At 44.2% G+C, this 24,601-nt stretch overlaps 1 protein-coding gene across 2 annotated transcripts; it reads left to right on the top strand.

Annotated features, from left to right (window-relative positions):
* The first annotated feature begins 290 nt into the window (after positions 1–290).
* Positions 291–23,230, top strand: LOC123745571 (myosin heavy chain, muscle). Of its 2 annotated transcripts, none has more exons than XM_045726236.2 (22): positions 291–419; positions 2,402–2,971; positions 3,418–3,445; positions 3,709–3,811; positions 4,581–4,670; positions 5,013–5,175; positions 5,507–5,610; positions 7,546–7,683; positions 7,826–8,095; positions 8,230–8,400; positions 8,568–8,892; positions 9,068–9,114; positions 9,642–9,729; positions 11,109–11,226; positions 11,906–12,023; positions 13,029–13,502; positions 14,369–15,255; positions 16,764–16,842; positions 18,100–18,345; positions 20,345–21,132; positions 21,672–22,125; positions 22,305–23,230. In XM_045726236.2, the coding sequence occupies exons 2-22, from the start codon at positions 2,464–2,466 to the stop codon at positions 22,860–22,862; spliced, it is 5,757 nt and encodes a 1,918-aa protein (XP_045582192.1). In that variant the 5' UTR covers positions 291–419; positions 2,402–2,463; the 3' UTR covers positions 22,863–23,230. The 2 variants fall into 2 exon arrangements, with proteins under 2 accessions (XP_045582192.1, XP_069168170.1); XM_069312069.1 differs by having other exon boundaries at positions 367–419; positions 2,407–2,971.
* Positions 23,231–24,601: the final 1,371 nt, after the last annotated feature.

Genomic DNA, 24,601 nt, shown 5'->3' with positions numbered 1-24,601 from the left:
GCCTGCCTGCCTTCCCAAGAGCCTGCCTGCCTTCCCAAGAGCCTGCCTGCCTTCCCAAGAGCCTCCCTGCCTTCCCAGGAGCCTGCCTGCCTTCCCAGGGGCCTGCCTACCTTCCCAGGGGCCTGCCTACCTTCCCAGGTGCCTGCCTGCCTTCCCAAGAGCCTACCTTCCTGCTGGGGCAGGAGGAGAGGGCTCCCTTCCCCCCCCCCCCCAAACAGTAACATACGTCACGGCCATTCCTGTGTTCCCAGTGGCCCGGCGGCTAGTATTTTTATCCTAGGTGGTGGCACGGAAGGTCTTATTCCCGCCTCGCCGGAGGAGGTTACCTCGACCCTCGCCCCAGCGTCGTGGGCTTCATTTGACCGCCGGTGGGAGTCCGGACCAGTGGCGTCGTCGACGTGTGCCGTCCGCAGAGCGCTGTAAGCATATATTCCTGTGTTCGTTCCACAAGTATGTCAGTGTAATCTGACGATGTGGTTGCCACTGAATAGAATTCGGTATTATAGAGAAATGGTTTAATTGGCGATGGTATAACCTATCGATGTGGTTGCCAAACCTTGAATAGAATAAGGTATGATTGAGAAATGGTTTAATTGGCGATGGTGTGACCTATCGATGTGGTTGCCAAACTTTGAATAGAATAAGGTATGATTGAGAAATGGTTTAATTGGCGATGGTATAACCTAGCGACGTGGATTCGAAAGCTGTACAGTAATTGTGCACGCCCACATCTATGTTTGTGAAGAGAGCCTTGATGGCGCAATGGTAACACACTCTGCGCCTCGCGATAAATCTATAGTCTAGGTTCGAGACCTGGAGGATTGATTTGGGCATCAATCCTCAACTTATTCTCCCCTGTTCACGCAGCAGTGAGTGAGTTCCTGGTGGTACAAAATATAAAGTTCTATGAAAAGTAGCTGTTCACGGATATCTTAGTTTTTCTAAGCCTCGGTTGGGTTAGGTTAGGTGGGAGGCTTGGGGTCGTACGTCTGTAGTTGGGTTAGAAGGTTGGATTTTGTACGTTGTGGCCCGTCCTCATCAACAAAGGACAATGCATCCATTTCAAGCAGCCGCCAAATACCGTATTCTGAAAAACGCTTTATCCACACTGACTTGCAACTGATGACGTTCGAACATTGTTCGAACATTGTTCGAACAATGCTTGATTGACGACCTCTGTTCGAATCACAACTTTGTAAATGCTTTACCCACGTACTACAAATACAAATAGTTACCACCAGGACCTAAACACCTAACCTAACCAACGCCTAAATATGCACAATATGCTAATATGCTAATATATAATAATAATATTGGTATATTTGAGAAAATGTCTATTTTTAATGAACAATATGTTAACATCGATGAATGCGTCTTTGGGGTCGGCCGCTGGATGGAATGAACAAATGCTGAAGATGGGCTGTTATTTTAGCGGGATAGCAAGGGATGCCTATCGGCGCGTTATAATATTTCAACATTTGTTAAAATCAAAAGCTTTAAAAGAACATGTATGGCTATCCTGACGTGTTTCAATCGTGTACCGCTCATGTTGTAAACATCACACCGTAAGTTAACCTTATAAATGCCACCTATTCTAGCCTTAAGCTACATATAAATCTTTAAAAACCATGAAGGGCTGTTCTATAGAAAGTCCAATCTACATAGTTCGTATCTTACACATATTAGTGAGAAAATCCTTTATGGAGAGAGTATATGGTTTGGGAACTCCATTACCCACGCTAGAGTGCATGTTGGACGCTAGCTCAGGGCCTCCAGACTTCCTAGTGGACTTAATAGCATCCCAGGTTTAACAGTCTTTAGCATGTCGTGGCTTAGGGGGTATAGCATGCGTCTGGTGTTTCCCAGAACCCTGGTTCGATTCCCCATACTGGTCTAATGTGTTACATATGGAAAGGAAGATGACGTTTTCTATTTCCTAGTCCTGGTGACTGATCGTAAATTCTCACATTATATCCTAAAAAGTAATTTCCTGTTATGTATTAAGAATTTGGCTAAGACTTCGCGTTTGGGGAAACGTGAAGACAATAAATGTTTTTCGTAATTTTGTTGTGAATCTTGAGTTCAGTTTTAAATAATTTTAAATCGTCTTTTAAATGGCGTTTGATGCTGATTTTCAAACATTTGCGTTTTGCGTTGCTCGATGATGAATCGTTTTCCGGGACCAACATAAGAATGATGGTAACTGCAGAAGGCCTATTGGCCCATACAATATTGGCCCTATTGGGACTATGGTTGGGTTTGGTTAGGTTAAGTTAAGGTTAAGTTAGGGGTAGGTTAGGTTACGTAAAGTTAGGTTAGGTTAAATTACAGTAAATATGAACTCCTGCATACATTTTGGAATACACGTTTTACCTCTTAAACACTAATGTTTGTTTTCCAGAACAGACCCACATCAACTTTCGTATTTTGATTTCGACCGCCGTTAGCAACTGATTCTCCAGCATGCCTGGACACGTCGCCCGGAGCGCGGGTCCCGACCCAGACCCCACCGAGTTCCTCTTCATCTCCATGGAGAATAAGATGCAGGACGCCACTAAACCTTACGACCCCAAGAAGTCCTGTTGGGTACCTGATCCCAAGGAGGGCTTCATCGAGGGTGAGATTCACGGCACCAAGGGCGACCTCGTCACCGTCTATGCCGCTGGTGAGACCAAGAACTGGAAGAAGGATCAAGTGGGACAGGTCAACCCTCCCAAGTACGAGAAATGCGAGGACATGTCCAACTTGACCTACCTGAACGATGCCTCCGTCCTCTACAACTTGAAGTCCCGTTATGTTGCCAGGCTCATCTACACCTACTCCGGTCTCTTCTGTATCGCCATCAACCCCTACAAGCGCTACCCCATCTACACCAACCGCGTGGTCAAGATCTATCAGGGCAAGAGGCGTAACGAAGTGCCTCCCCATCTCTTCGCTATCGCTGACGGCGCCTACATGAACATGCTGCAAGGTAAGACCCATTACAGAAGAAGCCGTTCAGTCATCAGAAAAATTGTCTCCATCAATCGTGGCCTCACAGTGGTAAAACAAGACCAAAACACCGGTCTCAGAAATGTTTTTTAATCATAAGTGAATGGTAAGGACTTTGGTCTGACCGCGCTCTCTCTCTCTCTCTTGCACAGACTGTCTCCATTGTGACCCCATTATCAGTGGCAATGTTAACGACGGCCATACATACTTGTGCCAGTAAGCGCTCACACCTGATGACCTGTGCATAAAGTCATATAATTATATATTTGATTTTGAAACTAAAGTCAAATTATAGTTATTTTAAGTTATTTTGATAAAGGCTTTATAAAAGTAATTAAATAAGACTTTTTACACATTACGAAACAAAATATTATTGATTTTAATAATAATACCACACATAGTAAAGGAGAATTAATTTTCTTCCAGTTGCTGAGAATCAGTCAATGCTTATCACGTAAGTTCTCCAGTTTGTGTAATGTTTTAAATATTGAGGACAGCTTATAGTCTGTGCTGAGCTCTAGTACAATAATTGTGTATATATTCCCAAAGGCTAAAGCATATTTCAAAAGAGTCTGCCAGATTTGTATATAAATATCTCATTGTAAACATTCTGAAGCCACTGGTAAATTTGCGCGTTCGGTGGTTTGAGAACCTGGCTTCTTCAGCGTGTACTTCGTAGCTCCTCGAAGACTGTGTGATCTTTTCCCCCTCCCACAGCGGTGAGTCCGGTGCCGGCAAGACTGAGAACACCAAGAAGGTGCTCTCCTACTTCGCCAACGTCGGCGCCTCTACCAGGAAGAAGGCTGATGTTGAGAAACCGGTAAGAATGTATTGCACACACACACACACACACACACACACACACACACACACACACACACACACACACACACACACACACACACACACACACACACATACACAAACGTACACGTGGGCCTCGCGGCTGAGTGGAGAGCGCTCGGGGGTCGTAGTAATAAGGGTTCGGGTTCGATTCCCGGCCGAGGCAGAAACCAATGGGTTGTTTCTTTCACCCTGATGCACTTGTTCATCTAGCAGTGAAATGGTTGATTGGTTAGACAGCTGCTACGGCCTTTTTCCTGGCGATGTGTGTGTGTGTTAGAGAGAAATGTATGAATGTCAATAGAGGAAAAATAGATTGGTTAAAAAGGCGGGGTCCAAGAGCTAATCCCTCGATTCTGCAGGCATAATTAGTAAATACACACACACACACACACACACACACACACACACACACACACACACACACACACACACACACACACACACACACACATACATACACACAAACGCACACACGATAATAAAATCGAGGGAAGGAGTTCTAAAACGAATATATATTTATATAGTTTCACATATCATAACTAGATAACATTTCTTTCTACTAATATATTTAAAAATCTAGTTCCGGAATCATACATTGTAACCATGAAATTATAGCTTCCAAGTTTAAGATCTGATCCTCAAAAAATAAAAATCTTTAAAGCTTCGGCCTCAGACACTTGGGGGTCCAGGATTCGAGTCTCCTAGAGCCCAGGTTAATGTAATATAAATCTCTCACACTTCAGAACCTGGAGGACCAGATCATCCAGACCAACCCTGTCCTGGAAGCTTTCGGTAACGCCAAGACCACCCGTAACGACAACTCCTCCCGCTTCGTGAGTTCCTCTTGCTCACTGCTCTTATACACCAGGAATATTAGTGCTGATCTATTAACAAATTTAACTAACTTGTGACGTTTAATATGTCTTATCTTCAGACGAGGAGTCACAATAACGTGGCTGAAATATGTTGACCAAACCACACACTAGAAAGTGAAGGGACGACGACGTTTCGGTCCGTCCTGGACCATTCTAAAGTCGATTGTGCCAGACATTCACAATCGACTTGAGAATGGTACAGAACGGACCAAAACGTCGTCGTCCCTTCACTTTCTAGTGTGTGGTTTGGTCAACATGTTTTATCTTCCATTAGTGATGGATTATCTGTCCTTAACACAGGGTAAATTCATCCGCATTCACTTCCAACCCAACGGCAAGCTGTCCGGTGCTGACATCGAAGTCTACCTGCTGGAGAAGGCTCGCGTCATCTCCCAGCAGCCTCTTGAGCGCTCCTACCATATCTTCTACGAGATGATGTCCGACCAGATCAAGTCACTCAAACGTAAGCATCTTTTTGAATGAGTAATGTATCTGAAACATCCAAGTCTAAATGCCAATAGTCACATCACTTGAAGTGGTCGGTAGAGCGAAGCCCTCGTGTCTTGAAGGGCCGGCGTTCGATCCCCGATGGTCAAGGAAGCAGAATTTGTTAAACTCATCAGACCCCTGAATGTTTCCCAGTGGGCACATTGGGTATTGAGCCAACTGGGTTTACTGTCAATTATCATAGTTAATCATCAGTAGAAAACTGACTTGGAGACATAGTTGTAATCTAACAAATACGTCAAATAGGTTAATTATGTTATACTATGTGAAAATATCTTCTTCAACAGCCATGTGTTATCTCAGTGATGATATCTTCGACTACCACTACGTGTCTCAGGGCAAGGTTACCGTCCCCTCCATTGATGACGCTGAAGATATGCAGTTCTGTCACGTGAGTGTGGTCGTGGGGTCCTGTTATGTGAGTGTGGTCGTGGGGTCCTGTTATGTATGTGGTCGTAGGGTTCTGTTATGTGAGTGTGGTCGTGGGGTCCTGTTATGTATGTGGTCGTGGGGCTCTGTTATGTGAGTGTGGTCGTGGGGTCCTGTTATGTGAGTGTGGTCGTGGGGTTCTGTTATGTGAGTGGGGTCGTGGGGTCCTGTTATGTATGTGGTCGTAGGGTTCTGTTATGTATGTGGTCGTGGGGTCCTGTTATGTATGTGGTCGTGGGGTCCTGTTATGTATGTGGTCGTGGGGTCCTGTTATGTGAGTGTGGTCGTGGGGTCCTGTTATGTGAGTGTGGTCGTGGGGTCCTGTTATGTGAGTGTGGTCGTGGGGTCCTGTTATGTGAGTGTGGTCGTGGGGTCCTGTTATGTGAGTGTGGTCGTGGGGTCCTGTTATGTGAGTGTGGTCGTGGGGTCCTGTTATGTATGTGGTCGTGGGGTCCTGTTATGTGAGTGTAGTCGTGGGGTCCTGTTATGTGAGTGGTCGTGGGGTCCTGTTATGTGAGTGTGGTCGTGGGGTCCTGTTATGTGAGTGTAGTCGTGGGGTCCTGTTATGTGAGTGTGGTCGTGGGGTCCTGTTATGTGAGTGTGGTCGTGGGGTCCTGTTATGTGAGTGTGGTCGTGGGGTCCTGTTATGTGAGTGTGGTCGTGGGGTTCTGTTATGTGAGTGTGGTCGTGGGGTCCTGTTATGTATGTAGTCGTGGGGTCCTGTTATGTGAGTGTGGTCGTGGGGTTCTGTTATGTGAGTGTGGTCGTGGGGTTCTGTCACCTGAGTGGTCGTGGGGTTCTGTTATGTGAGTGTGGTCGTGGGGTTCTGTCACCTGTGTGGTCGTGGGGTCCTGTTATGTGAGTGTGGTCGTGGGGTTCTGTCACCTGTGTGGTCGTGGGGTCCTGTTATGTGAGTGTGGTCGTAGGGTTCTGTTATGTGAGTGTGGTCGTGGGGTTCTGTCACCTGTGTGGTCGTGGGGTCCTGTTATGTGAGTGTGGTCGTGGGGTCCTGTCACCTGAGTGGTCGTGACTCTCAGCACACAATGTAACACAATGCATCACAATTTTTGTCCCTGGGTAATACATGTTATCTTTCAGATTGCTTAATCCCACGAGGTATAGAAAAAGAATATTATCTCCCTCAAACTTTACTGTGACCTGGAGGCTTCCGACGCCTTATCTAGAGATGTGACACATTGTTTCAAAACTACCAGCCTTCAGGTACCTTCAAGACGAATACCCCTAAGCTGTGTGAGGGTCAAAGGTCATGATCAATAATGACCTTTGCTGTGTGGGGAATAATATTCTTTTTCTATAACTTGGAGACATAAACATTCAGAAAATAACATTTACTGCCCAGAGACGAACTATTTTACGTTTCAATGACAGTGGGCATCCTGTCTATCGTTGACAGGAGCCGCGAGGATTCTGTCTATCGCTAGAATATTTAAGTACGTGTCGTCAGTTTGGCAAGATTTAATCTTGATTTACTGTCTTACAGTTGTTGTCAGTTCTGGAGGAATATTCCATAGTTCGCAGTCGTTTGGTCAAAAATACGTAGCGCAGGAAAAGCAATTTATTGACTTATAAATTTCAGGGAGGAAGCATTCGCTTCCGTAGATGCTTTCAAGTTTATTTTCTATATATACTGATGTTCACTCGCTATAATTTCTATTAAATTTGTTAATTTTTCAATCCTGAATAAATTTATGCAATTATGATATAATTGAAATTTCTTCAAATGTACTGTATATATGAAACTTTAAATGTGTTCAAAACATCAGTCATTTCCTTAGTGTGGTAAAATATCTAGCCAGTTTTTAATGGTTATGGACCTATGATGTGCATTCTTCTAAAACATTATCCAAATAATTACAATGTTTTGTCCCTTTAACAGGACGCATTTGATGTGCTTGGCTTTAGTAAGCAAGAAGTTGAGAATGTTTACAAGATCACAGCGGCTGTCATGCACTTCGGCAACATGAAGTTCAAGCAGCGAGGTCGGGAGGAGCAGGCGGAGCCCGATGGAACACAGGTACTCGAGCCAGCAAATAAAAATCTACAAAATATTGCTTTTCGATAGATAGCCATTTCCAAACGTTTGTGAGAAATATAGTCCTTTTGGTGCAAAGAATTTGGTCCTTCGGTTCGTATTAATTCCACCTCTTATTTTTTAGGTTGGCGATATAATTGGGAAATTGCTGGGAGTTGATGGTAACGACCTGTACAGGAACATTACCAAGCCCAAGATCAAGGTCGGCGCTGAGTTCGTTGCTAAAGGAATGAATGTGAACCAGTGTAGTTACTCTGTTGGGGCCCTCGCCAAGGCGCTCTTCGACCGCGTCTTCAAGTTCCTGGTAGCCAAGTGTAACAAAACTCTAGAGACGGGTTTAAAGTCCTCCGTATTCATCGGCGTGCTGGATATCGCTGGCTTCGAGATATTCGACGTAAGATTTTAAGTATTTTAAGTAATAATAGTTAAATTGTGTTGATCTTTCTCATTATAATCAATTCTTCGCTTAATGCTTTCTAAAGTTTCCTGTAATGTTGATGATTCTTTGTATATGTTTTTCATCGGCAGTTCAACAGCTTCGAGCAGATCTGCATCAACTTCTGTAACGAGAAGCTGCAGCAGTTCTTCAACCATCACATGTTTGTGCTGGAACAGGAGGAGTACAAGAGGGAAGGTATCAACTGGGTCTTCGTCGACTTCGGTATGGACCTGCAGGCCTGCATCGAGCTCTTCGAGAAGGTAAATATTCATGTACTTTGCTCATTGTGCATGATGTTTATTGCAGTCCGCATCTACTGATCATCGGGTGTTATTATAATGGTCCAATACAGCGAGTAGTGTTGATAATTTGTGAAATATAATTTAATATTTATTTCTTGTACTATCTTTCATCATCATTCCAACAGAAAATGGGTCTGCTCTCCATCCTGGAAGAGGAGTCTATGTTCCCCAAGGCTACCGACAAGTCCTTCCAGGAGAAACTGAACGTCAACCACCTCAACAAATCTTCAGTGTTCATCAAGCCCAGATCACCCAAACCAGGCGAGGCCGAAGCCCACTTCGCCATCGTTCACTACGCTGGGACAGTGAACTACAACCTGAGTGGCTGGCTGGAGAAGAACAAGGATCCCCTCAACGACACCGTCGTCGACCTGCTCAAGAAGTCCGCCAACGAACTCACTGTCACAATCTTCACTGACCATCCCGGCCAGTCTGGTAGTGATGCCAAAGGTACATTGATACTAGTAATGTACAACATTAACTTATTTGTTTTTTCAAAAACTAAACATATTATAAAACTAGATGGTCTAATGTATCTAGGAATGTCGAATGTAGACTTTCCTAAATGTATTAGGCTTGATACATTAACATTTTGAAAACTTGTATACAAAATGTATTTTTACAGGTGGCAAGAAATCCGGAGGCTTCAAGACAGTGTCGTCTGGATACAGGGTGTGTATATTTCAGTCTTATACTTACAAGCTGTATTAAGTTATACATTTGCATACAGTAGCAGTTGTTTCATTAAATTAGTTAATATTAGCCAGAAATAGGTCAGGCGTTGCTTGTGTTAGACATTTATTAGGAGAAGTAATCTCTCTTTGTTGTAAGACAATGATTTGGCTCATTGACTTTAGTCGCAATGTGAATCTCATTGTCATTATTCATAATTGATATATGTCGCAGTTTAGGAGTTAATACATCTTCAAGTCTTCAAACAGACTTATAACTTTATAACCAAAAGATCTGAGTGTCAAAATAATGTAGATTGACGACGAGAAAACATTATATTGCAAATTGTTGACCAGAACACACACTAGAAATTGACAAAATCAATCGACTTGAGAATGGTCCAGGACGGACCGAAACGTCGTCGTCCCTTCAATTTCTAGTGTGTGGTCTGGTCAACATACTTCAGCCACGTTATTGTGACTCCTCGCCTGCATTATATTGCAACTTCACCTCCCTCCCCCCATCAGGACCAGCTCAACAACCTGATGAGGACCCTCAACGCCACTCATCCCCACTTCATCCGATGCATCGTCCCCAACGAGACCAAGTCCCCGGGTAGGTAGCCTCATATAAACACAGTACCGTCCCCAACGAGACCAAGTCCCCGGGCAGGTAGCCTCATATAAACACTGTATCGTCCCCAACGAGACCAAGTCCCCGGGTAGGTAGCCTCATATAAACACTGTATCGTCCCCAACGAGACCAAGTCCCCGGGCAGGTAGCCTCATATAAACACTGTATCGTCCCCAACGAGACCAAGTCCCCGGGTAGGTAGCCTCATATAAACACTGTATCGTCCCCAACGAGACCAAGTCCCCGGGCAGGTAGCCTCATATAAACACTGTATCGTCCCCAACGAGACCAAGTCCCCAGGTAGGTAGCCTCATATAAACACAGTATCGTCCCCAACGAGACCAAGTCCCCGGATAGGTAGCCTCATATAAACACAGTATCGTCCCCAACGAGACCAAGTCCCCGGATAGGTAGCCTCATATAAACACTGTATCGTCCCCAACGAGACCAAGTCCCCGGGTAGGTAGCCTCATATAAACACAGTATCGTCCCCAACGAGACCAAGTCCCCGGATAGGTAGCCTCATATAAACACAGTATCGTCCCCAACGAGACCAAGTCCCCGGGTAGGTAGCCTCATATAAACACAGTATCGTCCCCAACGAGACCAAGTCCCCGGGTAGGTAGCCTCATATAAACACTGTATCGTCCCCAACGAGACCAAGTCCCCAGGTAGGTAGCCTCATATAAACACTGTATCGTCCCCAACGAGACCAAGTCCCCGGGTAGGTAGCCTCATATAAACACAGTATCGTCCCCAACGAGACCAAGTCCCCGGGTAGGTAGCCTCATATAAACACTGTATCGTCCCCAACGAGACCAAGTCCCCGGGTAGGTAGCCTCATATAAACACAGTATCGTCCCCAACGAGACCAAGTCCCCAGGTAGGTAGCCTCATATAAACACTGTATCGTCCCCAACGAGACCAAGTCCCCGGGTAGGTAGCCTCATATAAACACTGTATCGTCCCCAACGAGACCAAGTCCCCAGGTAGGTAGCCTCATATAAACACTGTATCGTCCCCAACGAGACCAAGTCCCCGGGTAGGTAGCCTCATATAAACACTGTATCGTCCCCAACGAGACCAAGTCCCCAGGTAGGTAGGCTATAGTTCCATGTCGCCTTTAATGGCCATACATAATATTGAGTAGAAATTAATTGACTTTTGAGTGGTATTATATTATTACGTAATTAGTGGCTTTGAAATAAATGGAAAATATCTTGGCTGATTTTGCGCAAAGTTCAGATGTAAAATTGTTGTGATTGGAAAGTTTCATAATGAAAATCTCGTCAATCATTCCTCCTGGATGTTGGTGTGGCTGTAAACAACTGGAATAAGGATATGTGGGTTTCCTCCAACAGGTGTGATTGACGCGGGTCTTGTCATGCACCAGCTAACCTGCAACGGTGTGCTTGAGGGCATCCGTATATGTCGTAAGGGCTTCCCCAACAGGATGGTCTACCCTGACTTTAGGCACCGGTGAGTCCACTACTTACAGATGGAGAAAGAGAGAGAAATAGAGGTTCTGATACTGGAATTATCTTCGATAATTTTAGCACAATGTTTGCCTAGTTAGTGTAAACAAGTAGCAACAGTTCCCCACAGATTTATAGTATACATTACAATTGTTTTAGCCACAAGTATGGAATCGTTTGCATCTGCTCTTGATAATAATTAAATACTGTTGAGAGTTAAAGGTTCTTTTTTCTCACTGCAATTGGCCAAACACCTGATGTAAACACAACTTACAGGTGGTGTGGTCTGTCAGGGTCAACTCATCCACAAACAGGACAAAGTTTTCAGTACTCTAATCAAACATAACGATTTTGAAAGCAGAATTTTACATTTATTGCCATTATTCGACAAGGTGGGCGAATGTAGAATTTAAAATATGCATTTATTCAGAATATTAATAAGTAGCTCTTAAGTCGGTAAGTTTAGAGTCCGGTAAAGTATTTAACCTTACAGGTTCATTCATCTTGCCAGTATATCCAGTGGGCATCTGAGAGACTTCTTCATCTTGCCATCTAGCGAGTTTGTTTATAAATGTACCAGCATTTTGGTGTTGGTTTTCCGACAAGAAACAAATCACTTGCCACCTGTGCTTCCTTAGATAAATGGATATAGAGCGCATCACTGACTAACACCCCTTCCTTAGCTACAAGATCCTGGCCTTCAGGGAGATAGCGGAGGTCTGCGACGACAAGAAGGCCGTGAAGGCTTGCTTCGACAAGGCTGGACTGGACGAGGAGCTGTACCGCTTGGGCAACACCAAGGTCTTGGAGAACAGTTTAAAGATTTATCACCTGAATATTTTCGACTCTATATCTCCTTTATATCTGAGTGCAATGCCTCTATACTCATACTGAGCCTCTCAAGTGCACGTCTGAAAGAGGAGAAGCCTCCTTAAAAGTTAAACTTCGAGTGAACATCCTATTTTTATAGAAGTTTCCATTTCTCTTCAACCTCTAACAGGATTGTACTCCAAGTGAGGTCCTCTGCTCTTCTGATTGTTTCCTCCTAGTGAGACGCATCTCTCACCTCTCAGTACCTGAGTGTTTGCCCGCATGGTTAAGGGAAGACTACCTTGAGGTTGTTTACCCCTGCTGATGGTCAAGATTGCCACAACCCATCTCGACTTCACTCATAGTGATGCATGTCCTTGCACTATGCCAGTATGTTATATGCAAAATGGTTGAGGTAATTTAGTGTTTCAGTAATGTTGCATGATTCGGGTGATAGTTGATTTGTAAAATGAGACAATGAAGTTCGAGAACAATGCCCTTTGAGCTACCTCAACCCTCCCGGAGTATTTAGGAAGTAGAATCTTAACATACATCTTCTATACTGGTGTATTTCTTCACTACACTCGACCACTACGCACGATATTCGTGTGTACAGGTTCCTGAGCCTATTGGGCTCTATCAAATCTTCATTTGAGACTGGTTATGGAGTCAGCCTCCACCACATCACTTCCTAGTGCATTTCATTTGTTAACTACCCTGCCACTGAATTTGTATTTTTATCTAATGGCCCTGTGGATCATTTGAGTACTCAGTTTCAACCCCTGTGTGGGGGTTGAAACTCGAGCAAAGGTTCGAGGACGAGGTTTGCTCGTTTAACGAATGTTGTGTGTTTTTTTTTGTGTGTGTGTGTGTGTTATTTTTCCATAAATCAATATGTTATTCACAGTACACTGACACTAGTACACACACACATTTTAACATTGCGAGAACGTCAAAAAATACCTTCCGTTATTTCGCTGACAACATCCTCGACAGGTGTTCTTCCGAGCCGGCGTTCTGGGCACCCTGGAGGAGATCCGCGACGACCGCCTCAACAAGATCATCACGTGGTTGCAGGCCTGGGTTCGAGGCTACCTCAGCCGTCAGCGCTACCAGAAGCTACAACGGCAACGCGAGGCCCTCGTCAACATCCAACACAACCTGCGAAGGTTCCTCAAACTGCGCAGCTGGGCGTGGTTCGAGCTGTGGCAGAGGGTGAAGCCGCTCCTCAACCTCACGCGCCTCGAGGACCAGATGCGGGCACTTGAAGAGAGAGCCTGTAAGGCTCAGGAAGACTACGAGAAAGAGTTGAAACTTCGTCAAGAATTCGAGGCTGCGAATATTGTGCTTCTCCAAGAGAAGAGTAGTCTATTTCTCGCTCTGGAGTCCAGTAAGGGCAGCCTGGCGCAGTTCCTCGACCAGCACTCGAAGCTACAAACTGAGAAGGTCCAACTTGAGGCCATGTTATCTGTAAGTACGAAAATTACCAACTTATTATTTGGTGCAAAATTACTTAAATACCAATTTGCCACACTGAACAGCCTGGTTTACAATGAACGTGTAGACAATGTAGAGACATATTAATATCTATAAAATAGAACGTTTCGTCTAAGAATGAAGGCCAGATGCTTGGGGCTTGCCTCATGAAATTTTGCAAGATGACTAGTGAGTATTAGGGGACTGTCAAAGGCACGTGGTGGTGGACCCCATTGCCTCTCTTTTATGAGGGGTTGAGCTTCCATGGCGACCCCCGTGAAGGAGGTGGAGATGAAATTGTCAATTCTAGGTCATAGAATTTTTCATATGTTAATAATATTACAGATATTGACATGCAAAACGCATATTTTGATGTCAGATTCGCATTATGAGGGCTCGCAACCTTGAGGTTGACCCGGGCACTGCCGGAAACCTCATCTAGTTACTGTAATTCTATTCATGTAGAAAAATATACTAAATTGCAGGACTATTAATGTTTCATAATGGACTAGGTTTCATTTGGAAATTTCCTTTAATATATGATGTTATAAATTACAAGTCACTTCTATTGATAGCTATTTAACATCACTGAATTCAACTGATTGCAATTAACTTGTCAAATTTAATAATATTAACCAACGAACTTTTTTCATGAAACCTCAAGAATGCAGTTTTAGAATGTGAAATATGATTAGCGGCTTTAATACACATTATTTTATCCCTACTTTAAACTCCTTTAAACATGAGAGTATCATATTCTTTACACATATCCTTTACATACACCTGAGGAACATATATCCTTTAAATATTTATGGGAGCTACTTATACTGCTATTGGTAACAAAAATGTATCTGGTTTAGGAAACGAGCGAACGGCTTCAGGGAGAGGAGGAGGCCCGCAGTCAGCTGACCAAAGGCAAGAAAGCCGCGGATCAGGAAGTGGACAACTTGAAGAAGGAAATTGAGGATCTGGAGCTGACCATTCAGAAACTGGAGCAAGAGAAGGCCAGCAAGGATCACCAGATTCAGAACCTGAATGAAGAGATCACGCACCAAGAAGAGATGATCAGCAAGGTGAACAAGGAGAAGAAACACTTGCAAGAGTGCAACCAGAAGACGGCAGAAGACGCCCAGGGCGTCGAAGACAAATGCAATCACCTCAACAAGGTGAAGGCTAAACTCGAGCAGACACTTGACGAGCTCGAAGACTCCCTGGAGCGGGAAAAGAAATACCGCGCTGACATTGAAAAGGCCAAGAGAAAAGCGGAAAGCGACCACAAACTCGCCCTGGAAGCCGTTGCCGATCTGGAGCGTAACAAGAGAGAGTTAGAACAGGCCATCGAGCGCAAGGACAAGGAATTCGCTTCTCTAGCCAGCAAGCTTGAGGATGAGCAGAGTCTCGTCTCCAAGATTCAGAGACAAGTCAAAGAACTGCAGTCCCGCATCGAGGAGCTCGAGGAGGAGATTGAACACGAACGCCAAGCCCGCGGCAAGGCAGAGAAGGCGAAGAGCAATTTGGCGCGCGAGCTGGACGATCTGGGCGAGCGCCTGGAAGAGGCTGGTGGAGCCACCGCCGCCCAAATTGAACTCAATAAAAAACGTGAAGCTGAGCTAGTAAAACTGCGTCGAGATCTGGAGGAGTCTAACATACAGCACGAGTCTTCCTTGGCGCTTCTCCGCAAGAAACACCACGACGTCGTAGCGGAAATGTCCGAGCAGATCGACCTTCTCAATAAGACGAAGGCCAGGTGAGTGTCTCAACCTTGCCGTCGCTAGACATAATCAATGATGCAAACATGACTACACACAAAATGTAAATATAGTTGCAATAATATGTATAAATCATGAAAACTGTCATTCGACCAATATGTAAGTCTGATATAATTACCAGCCTAACTATCAAGCAGTAAGTCCTCCACCGTTTCCTTCTTTACACAGGTGGGCGGATAACTTCAGACTTGTCAGCAGGCTTAGAGCTTTCCAGTCCCACAGCTTATCTTAACCTAACCCCCTCCTGTTATCTTTTCCCTGGAATATGACCCACTTATAATTTTACAACCAGATCCCTCAGTTACTGCTGGGCGAATAGGGGTCAGCAGTTAAGACTCAGTGCCCAGTGGATTAATTCTTAACTGTTCACTGCTGTTCAAGCAGCAGGTCCTTGTTATTGTAGTGGGCACGAGATGCACTCACATAACAAGACTGTATTCAGGGCATGTTGAGTTCAGGCCCTGAGTGGTTCAGGCCTTGAGTGGTTCAGGGCCTGAGTGGTTCAGGGTCTGAGTGGTTCAGGCCTTGAGTGGTTCAGGCCTTGAGTGGTTCAGGGCCTGAGTGGTTCAGGGCCTGAGTGGTTCAGGGCCTTGAGTGGTTCAGGCCTTGAGTGGTTCAGGCCCTGAGTGGTTCCGGGCCTTGAGTTGTTCAGGCCTTGAGTGGTTCAGAGCCTGAGTGATTCAGGGCCTGAGTGGTTCAGAGCCTGAGTGGTTCAGGCCTTGAGTGGTTCAGAGCCTGAGTGGTTCAGGCCTTGAGTGGTTCAGAGCCTGAGTGGTTCAGGGCCTGAGTGGTTCAGGGCCTGGGGTGTTTAGGTCGAGGAGTTTAGGGCCTGAGTAGTCAATGAAAGTGGGTTCGATTCCAACGTACAGCCGCAAACCGATTTAACTTGCCTGTGTATCTCCTCTTGGAAGTACAACGTCTCCCTCAAACTCCCACACTTCAGAATCACCAAATCACTGTAAAGTTAGAGCTTCCATAACGACTCCAAAAATTACCAACCCTCTTTCGAATAATACATCGTATTTTGACGTATCAATCTTCCTAAGACCAAGAACTGATGTACTAACAACCACAGCGGCTCGCAAAAGTGACGCGATATCCCGTTTTCTATACGTGGGTCATCGGTTAGGTTAGGTTATCTTGAGGTTATCTTGAGATGATTTCGGGGCTTTTAGTGTCCCCGCGGCCCGGTCCTCGACCAGGCCTCCACCCCCAGGAAGCAGCCCGTGACAGCTGACTAACACCCAGGTACCTATTTACTGCTAGGTAACAGGGGCATTCAGGGTGAAAGAAACTTTGCCCATTTGTTTCTGCCTCGTGCGGGAATCGAACCCGCGCCACAGAATTACGAGTTACGAATTACGAAATTGTATCAATACACAACAATCAAGTTTATTTACTCTGATATCCTGTATAATTATCATGCGAAATTATCTTTATTTTCTAAATAATTAATAATCGACTGTTATTTTCTTCTGTGTCACAGGAACGAGAGGGACAAAGCCGCCTTGAAGCGTGAAGCTGACGATGCTAAAGCTTCTATGGACAGCCTGTCTCGTGACAAGGTAAGCTATATTATCTTGAGGTTATCTTGAGATGATTTCGGGGCTTTAGTGTCCCCGCGGCCCGGTCCTCGACCAGGCCTCCACCCCCAGGAAGCAGCCCGTGACAGCTGACTAACACCCAGGTGCCTATTTTACTGCTAGGTAACAGGGGCATTCAGGCAAAGAAACTTTGCCCATTTGTTTCTGCCTCGTGCGGGAATCGAACCCGCGCCACAGAATTACGAGTCCTGCGCGCTATCCACCAGGCTACGAGGTCCCAACTCCCATATTAACTTTGACTTTTTTACAGCCAAGGCAAATGATTTTTATTTCTAAAAGTTATGGGTTGGTTTCAACTGTATTGATTGGGGTCAGAAATATTATTCGAAGCAACTTATTTAAATCATTACTTGCTGGACTATACAGGTGTACCGTAGTCTAAATCAAACTTACATTCGTGAGACAAAGTGATTAACATTTAGTTTACAATTTGAAAGGTGATATATATATTAGAGAAATAAATTAGCTGATCTCACAACACAACATACAATATTGGCTTTAATACTGCCTGTGATAGCCAGTTTGACTGACTCATAACTCTCTCAAAGAATGGATTAAAACAGATAGCAAATAATATAGGGCTAAAAAGCAGAGCCTTTTTATAGCCATTTTTTGGGAAAAAATATTCATTACTCTATTTCACATGTAATTTGCATACCTGATGAGAAATATATAGATATCTAGCGATGTCAGGACATACTTTTCTTCTTAGTAATTCTCTAAAGCGTCTGGTGTATTCAACTTCGTCAAGAATTTTTTTGAGCATCCAGAAAAAGAGAGAGAGAGAGTAGAGAGCTACTTTGTGAGTCGCAATACTGATCAGTTTCCGCCGGCACGAAACATCAGAGCATCGTTGAGTAGCCAGTTTTGGATGCAAACTGAAAGCCATAAGTGTTTAGTTCGTTAGCTATAGAAAGCCACTGAGTACATAATCAAACTGTTTAATAGTGTGTTTAAGGCAATAGTTCTCTAGTTATCAGAGCGCATACAAGCTGCATGGACTCCAGCGAAGTCCCATCGGGTTGAAACCCTGTATACCCCACAACGTCCAAATGCCAGTACAGTTCCGACACTTCAGACTCAGCCTTCAAAGAGTTGACGTGGGTGCCAGATGGTCTAATTCATGAGGTATCATTCCTTCCCGTTCCTTCTATCCCTTCCATGTACTATATATTTGTACAGGTTTAAGGCTCTCTCTTATGTCCCTTCATCCTTCAGGGATCCGCCGAGAAAACCTGCAAACAGCTCCAGTTGGAGGTGACTGAGGTCCAGGCCAGACTCGACGAGGCGAGTCGTACCCTCAACGACTTCGATGCTGGCAAGAAGAAACTCTGCGTCGAGAACGCCGATCTCCTGCGGCAGCTGGAAGAAGCGGAGAGCCAGCTTGGCCAGCTTTCTAAACTGAAGCTATCGCTTGCCAACCAGCTCGAGGACACACAGAAGCTGGCCGACGAGGAAAGCCGGGTAAGTAGGCCTCCTGAGCCCAGCCAGTCTACCGCACGAATAACTTGGTACTTACCAGTGTTTAAACACTAATTGTACCGTCAGGGATGGTCCAATGGTTAGCGTCAGCGGCTGTGATTCTCTCGGACGCGGGTTCGAGTCCCCTTTAAAGCTCCAACGGATTTTTACACTGATTAGTATTAATATCTTTATTGACAACATTTATAAACAATATTGCCTAACTGCAGTAATTCAATTAGGTCTTATTGCAGTGAGGAAGTTGCTCGTATTCATTGCCACACATTACAGACGATCATACATTAGACAATAGGCCTAAATGATAGATTTAAAAACATATTTCATGAGGTCACAATTTACTACATCAGATATTATACATATTTTAATTTTCGAATTTGTAAATGCAACTTTGTATTGTTCACTACATCAGAGGAGAGGGATGGAATCATAAGAGATGTGGCTTAAAAAGCTTTTCCCTTTCATATTCTCCATTTTTCCAATTCTTTCCTCTTTAAATAGGACAAGCAAATTTAGGCTAAATTGTTAGGATTTCTTGCAATATACCAGATTCAATGAAATAGTTACCTAGTTGATGTATAACAGGCCAGGAGGTCTAAAATCTTTCACAGTTTCACATTCAATATTGTAGTGTTCAAGCCAATATCTTAATGGTTTGCCACAGTTTACAAGTTGAATATTCTGGTGAGTGAATGAATATACTCAGCCTCACTAACCTGCCAGATGGGCCTATAGCCGAGGCGAATTACCTCAATGACTACATCACATTGCCTGGTCCGGCTACTGTGCTGACCATACAAATACCTGTTATTACAAAAGTTGTCATAGCTTTTAATATTGCAACTTTCAGGTCTCTGGGCATTTCTTGGTTCTTCTGAGTCTGAGGTAATAATTTTAATTTGTTTGATTTTATTAATTGCATTGGATAGTCCAATGTCACATTTTATATTTTCTTTCCTGCAAGCTTCATTGGCCAATTAGTCTACAAAATCATGTTTCTAACTCCAACATGGGATGGGATCCTACACAAATTTTATACAAAAGTTATTATCCTTAGCAAAATGCACACTCCATTTAATATTACAAGCTACTTCAGACTTTAATGGTCACGGGTTATTTAAAGACTGCAGTAAGCACTTTCAGAGTCACAAAATACCACTCCATCACTATTGACATGACCTCAGGTCAACGGTGCTCAGTGGCTAGATGACCCAACAGCTCAGTTTGTGTCGTGCTTGCCCAGTCGTTCACGCTCTGCATGATCGATTGAATGACCAGTTCATTCCCTTTATATACTACACATGCACAACCTGCTCTACCTGTGCCCAGCTGCATAGAACCATCGCTGAGAGCATAGCTTTCAGCATAGCATAGCTATGCTGAAAGTTTAGCGTTCAGATGGTTTATTTTGACGATGACTGTCAATAGCTTCTACTGTTGTGGATCTCATAGATTCACTGTTATTGGCTTGCTTTAAGCTGATGGGTGTATAGTGTATGGTGACCTACACATCTTTCCAAGAGTAAAATAGTTAACAATGTTATCAGGCTTAAGAGACACGTTGAGTTTCTTAAGATTATTAGCACAACAACTGAGCCACACAGGTGGGCAAAGACAAACTATTTAGCACGGGTGGAATACGAACAAGGGGACACGGGTAGAAACTTAAAACCCAAATGAGCCACAGAGACATTATCAATTTTTGTTCAGTGTCAGAGTAGTTAACAAATGGAAGTATTAGGCAGTGATGTGGTGGAGGAAGACTCCATACACAGTTTCAAATATAAATTTGATAGAGCCCAATAGGCTCCAAAATCTGTACACCAGTTGATTGACAGTTGAGAGGTGGGACCAAAGAGACAAAACTCAACCCCTGCAAACACAACTAGGTGAGTACAATACGTGGAGTTTATAAACACTTATGATAACGATATAAATGATAATGACGATAAATTTAGAGTTTAATAGCTCCTTACAACCACAGGAACGAGCGACGCTACTTGGCAAGTTACGGAACCTGGAGCACGATATAGATGGTCTCCGGGAGCAGCTTGAGGACGAGAGCGCCGCCAAGGCTGACGTCCAGCGGTTATTGTCCAAGGCCAACGCTGAAGCCTTGATGTGGCGCTCGAAGTACGAATCCGAAGGAGTTGCTCGAGCCGAGGAGCTAGAGGCGGCGCGTCTGAAACTTGCTGCTCGTCTTGAAGAAGCTGAATCCCAGATTGAGCAGCTGAATGTCAAGAATATGCAGCTGGAGAAAGGTAAACAGCGAGTCTGCACAGAGCTCGAAGACATGCAAATCGCCACTGAACGCGCCCAAACTCTGGCGAACGCCGCTGAGAAGAAACAAAAGAACTTCGACAGGATCATCGGCGAATGGAAATTAAAAGTAGACGATCTCTCAACGGAACTTGACGCCTCACAGAAAGAATGCCGCAACTACTCTACGGAACACTTCCGCGTCAAGACGGCTTACGAGGAGTGCCTCGAGAACCTCGACTCCGTCCGCCGCGAGAACAAGAACCTCAGCGATGAGATTAAGGACCTCATCGACCAGCTCGGAGAGGGCGGCCGATCTCTTCACGAAGTTCATAAGACCGTCAAGCGTCTGGAGATCGAGAAGGAGGAGCTCCAGTCTGCCCTTGAAGAGGCTGAAGCCGCACTTGAGCAAGAGGAAAACAAGGTGCTTCGGGGACAGCTTGAGCTGAGTCAAGTCAGACAGGAGATTGACAGGCGCATCGGCGAGAAGGAAGAGGAGTTTGAGAACACTCGGTGAGTTCTATAGTTTCATCATAATTATCAACAAAATCATTAATACCTTCAACAAAATCATCATTATCATCAACAAAGTCATCATTATCAACAAAATCATCATCATTCTTATCCCGTGTCCCATTTTTATGGAGTTCGCTATCAACTTCTCTTGCAACCTGCTCATTCCATCAAGCAGTTCCTCCCATTCGTCTACAGTCTGTGCAACCTGGCAGACACTTTCTGGCCAATTTCAACTAATTTTTTTTCCTGTGTACTTGTGCCTGTTAAACAAGGGAACCTTGTTTAATTGTAAGGGGGGTCTGGTTTAGTTTTATGGAGCCTGGTTTGGGTCTTCGAAGCCTGGTTTGGGTCTTTGAAGCCTGGTTTGGGTCTTCGAAGCCTGGTTTGGGTCTTTGAAGCCTGGTTTGGGTTCATGGAGCCTGAACAGGTAGAGGCTGCACATATATTGCGAAGACAAGAGAAATATGTTGTAATTAATGTTTATAACAAATACCAATGCCTGATCATTTTGACTATCCTTTTTTTTTACTTTCCAGAAAATGCCATCAGCGCGCTATTGATTCTATGCAGGCTTCCCTTGAAGCTGAAGCCAAGGGCAAGGCCGACGCTCTTCGCCTGAAGAAGAAGCTGGAGTCCGACATTAACGAACTGGAAATCACTCTTGATCATTCTAACAAGGCGAACTTTGAACTCCAGAAGCACATCAAGAAGCTCCAGGTTGAGATGAAGGATCAACAAGTCCTAATTGAGGATGAACATCGCTTGTCTTCTGAGTACCGCGAACAGCATAGTATTTCAGAGCGTCGCGCCAATGCCCTCCACGCGGAACTCGAAGAGTCGAGGAGCCTCCTGGAACAGTCTGATCGCGGTCGTCGGTACGCTGAGTGTGAGCTTAGTGACTGCCAGGAACAACTGAGTGCCCTCACCGCTCAGAACAACTCTCTCACTGTAGTTAAGAGGAAGCTGGAAAGCGAAATACAGACCATTCATGTAAGTAGTAATTTTGGTTCCTACTTAATGCCATACCAGTATTCTCAAAACCAAGTTATATGATTAAAATCTTTTAAAAATGCACATGTATCATTGCAGTATTTTAAGCAGTTTTATAATACCATACAGAAAGACCTGCATAGAATCTGTTATTGATATATATCTACTCTGTTCCAAAGGCTGACCTAGACGAGATGCTGAACGAGGCCAAGAACTCCGAGGAGAAGGCCAAGAAGGCCATGGTTGACGCCGCGCGCCTGGCTGACGAACTCCGCGCGGAGCAGGAACACGCCCAGACGCAGGAGAAGATGCGCAAAGCCCTAGAGCTAACCGTTAAAGAGCTGCAAGCCCGACTGGAGGACAGTGAAAGCAATGCTATTAAGAACAACAAGAAATCTATGGGGAAGTTGGAAGTTCGCGTTCGTGAGCTGGAAAGCCAGCTAGACGAGGAGGCCCGCCGTCACTCTGATGCCCAAAAGAACCTGAGGAAGTGTGAGAGGCGGATGAAGGAGCTCACCTTCCAGTCCGACGAGGACAAGAAGAACCACGAGAAGATGCAGGACCTGGTGGACAAACTGCAACAGAAGATCAAGACCTACAAGCGACAGATCGAAGAGGCCGAAGAAATCGCCGCCCTGAACTTGGCCAAATACCGCAAAGCCCAGCAGGAACTAGACGAAGCTGAAGAACGCGGTCTCGGCCCCGCGGTGCAGACAACCACTAACCTGATGGTGTAAACGTCGATCAACGATTGCATCTTCATATTCCAAACCTCAGGATTTTTGTAATGAATTGCTAACACGTTCTTTCAACGTAATGATGAAGCCCGGATAAATGAAACAAAAATTTGTATTACTTTATTAGAAACTGTAACTGAGTAAACGAATCTTTGTTTACATTTTGTTTATGCCAGAAATTAGAATATTGATAATATCAGACCACAAATTAATTCACAAAGCAAAGTAGCAGTAATTCATGACCATAGCATTATGGGGCCAGGTTTTACAGTTATATGTGGGCATTTCAGTTGAGTAATTCTGTAATGAGTGACATATATTTTTTAAGTTGACTTTTACTCACGTAGAAAATATACATCTCATTTGAATGTAATTAATATAATTAAATATTCCCTGACATCAATCTGGAAAATAATTCATAGAAGAAATACTCGAATATTATTTACAATTTATTCTTATTTCAAATTGAAAAATAATTTGTAAAAGAAAATGTAAATATCTTCACTATATTTCTTATGAGCCTCTCCACTTGAGTTGAAAAATTAACTTTCCAATTTTAATTTTAACGTTTTATATGGTTTGCATCACGTCCCCCCATCTCCCCCCCCCCTGGCAACCCAGCCAAGGGACCCCAGTACGTCCCCGGAGGACCCCAACTCACCGTTGGACCCCACGAGAGTTATGGAGTAGGGCTGAGATCCCCCTTTTCTCATTTCGCCAAATACTTGCTTTTCTTCCTCTTGTAGGTTCCTCAGGCTTCAACACAGTCGTAGAACATAGCACTCCTGGTTGCAATTCTTTTACCATGTCGTGACTCTTTCTACCCTCTCCTTCTTTCCTCCCCCTTTCTCCCAATCTTCTTCCCCTCTCTCTCCATTCTCCCACCCTCTACTTTTCTTCTCCATCTCTCACTTCCCCTCTTATCAAACTTTCCATTTCTCGTCCTCTCTTCAATCATCGCTCAACCGCCCCGCATTTTCCTTCTGTCTCTCGCAGATAAAATATAATGCAGAACTAAAACTACTAAATAAGTCTATGGATATCACAACCAATGTTTCAAACTTGTCTTCGTTAAAATCTGACAGGGAAGGAAAGAAGGAAGGGTTAGATGCCGATATTTCTTAAAGTATGGCACTGGAGCCGACCCCGACTGACCTATGACACTCCTATATCCCACACGCTTAATGTGCAAAAGTTGGGTGAGACTAGCCCCAAGCGTCTGACCTCCATCCTTGGACAGACACACTTTCTCTTAAAGATATTGATTAGGGTACTCTAACCTGTAATGTCACACGTGTATACAGATGGAAGATGTGAGGTAGACACGGAACCAACGGGGAGGTTATATGCCCTTATTGCCTTCCATAACTGAGTATGGCGTCTTCTGTTGAGTATGATGTTGGCACTGTGAGTCTCAACTGGTCTCGGGAACTGCCCAAATGTCCGGTGATTACACATTCTAACACTATGTCTGCGGTGTGCAAAATCCGATCTAGTTTTGTCAAACATTCGTCACAAGATCCTCCTGAGAGGAGGAAGAAAATTATTGCTCATATAACAATATATACCAAATAACTAAATGAAAAAATATTATATATATAAACAGGCTCGCTGACATACGAATTAATACTGGCAGAGGTGTTTCAGTAGACTACGGCAGCTACAGAGTTTCGTGACAATTGATTTAATTCTTAGTTCAGAAAACAGGATAATCTTTATGAATAATTTACTTTATCACT

This window comes from Procambarus clarkii, chromosome 71 (genome assembly GCF_040958095.1).
Source record: "Procambarus clarkii isolate CNS0578487 chromosome 71, FALCON_Pclarkii_2.0, whole genome shotgun sequence".
Classification (NCBI taxonomy): Eukaryota; Metazoa; Arthropoda; class Malacostraca; order Decapoda; family Cambaridae; genus Procambarus; species Procambarus clarkii.
This window is presented reverse-complemented; position numbering and strand designations above follow the sequence as displayed.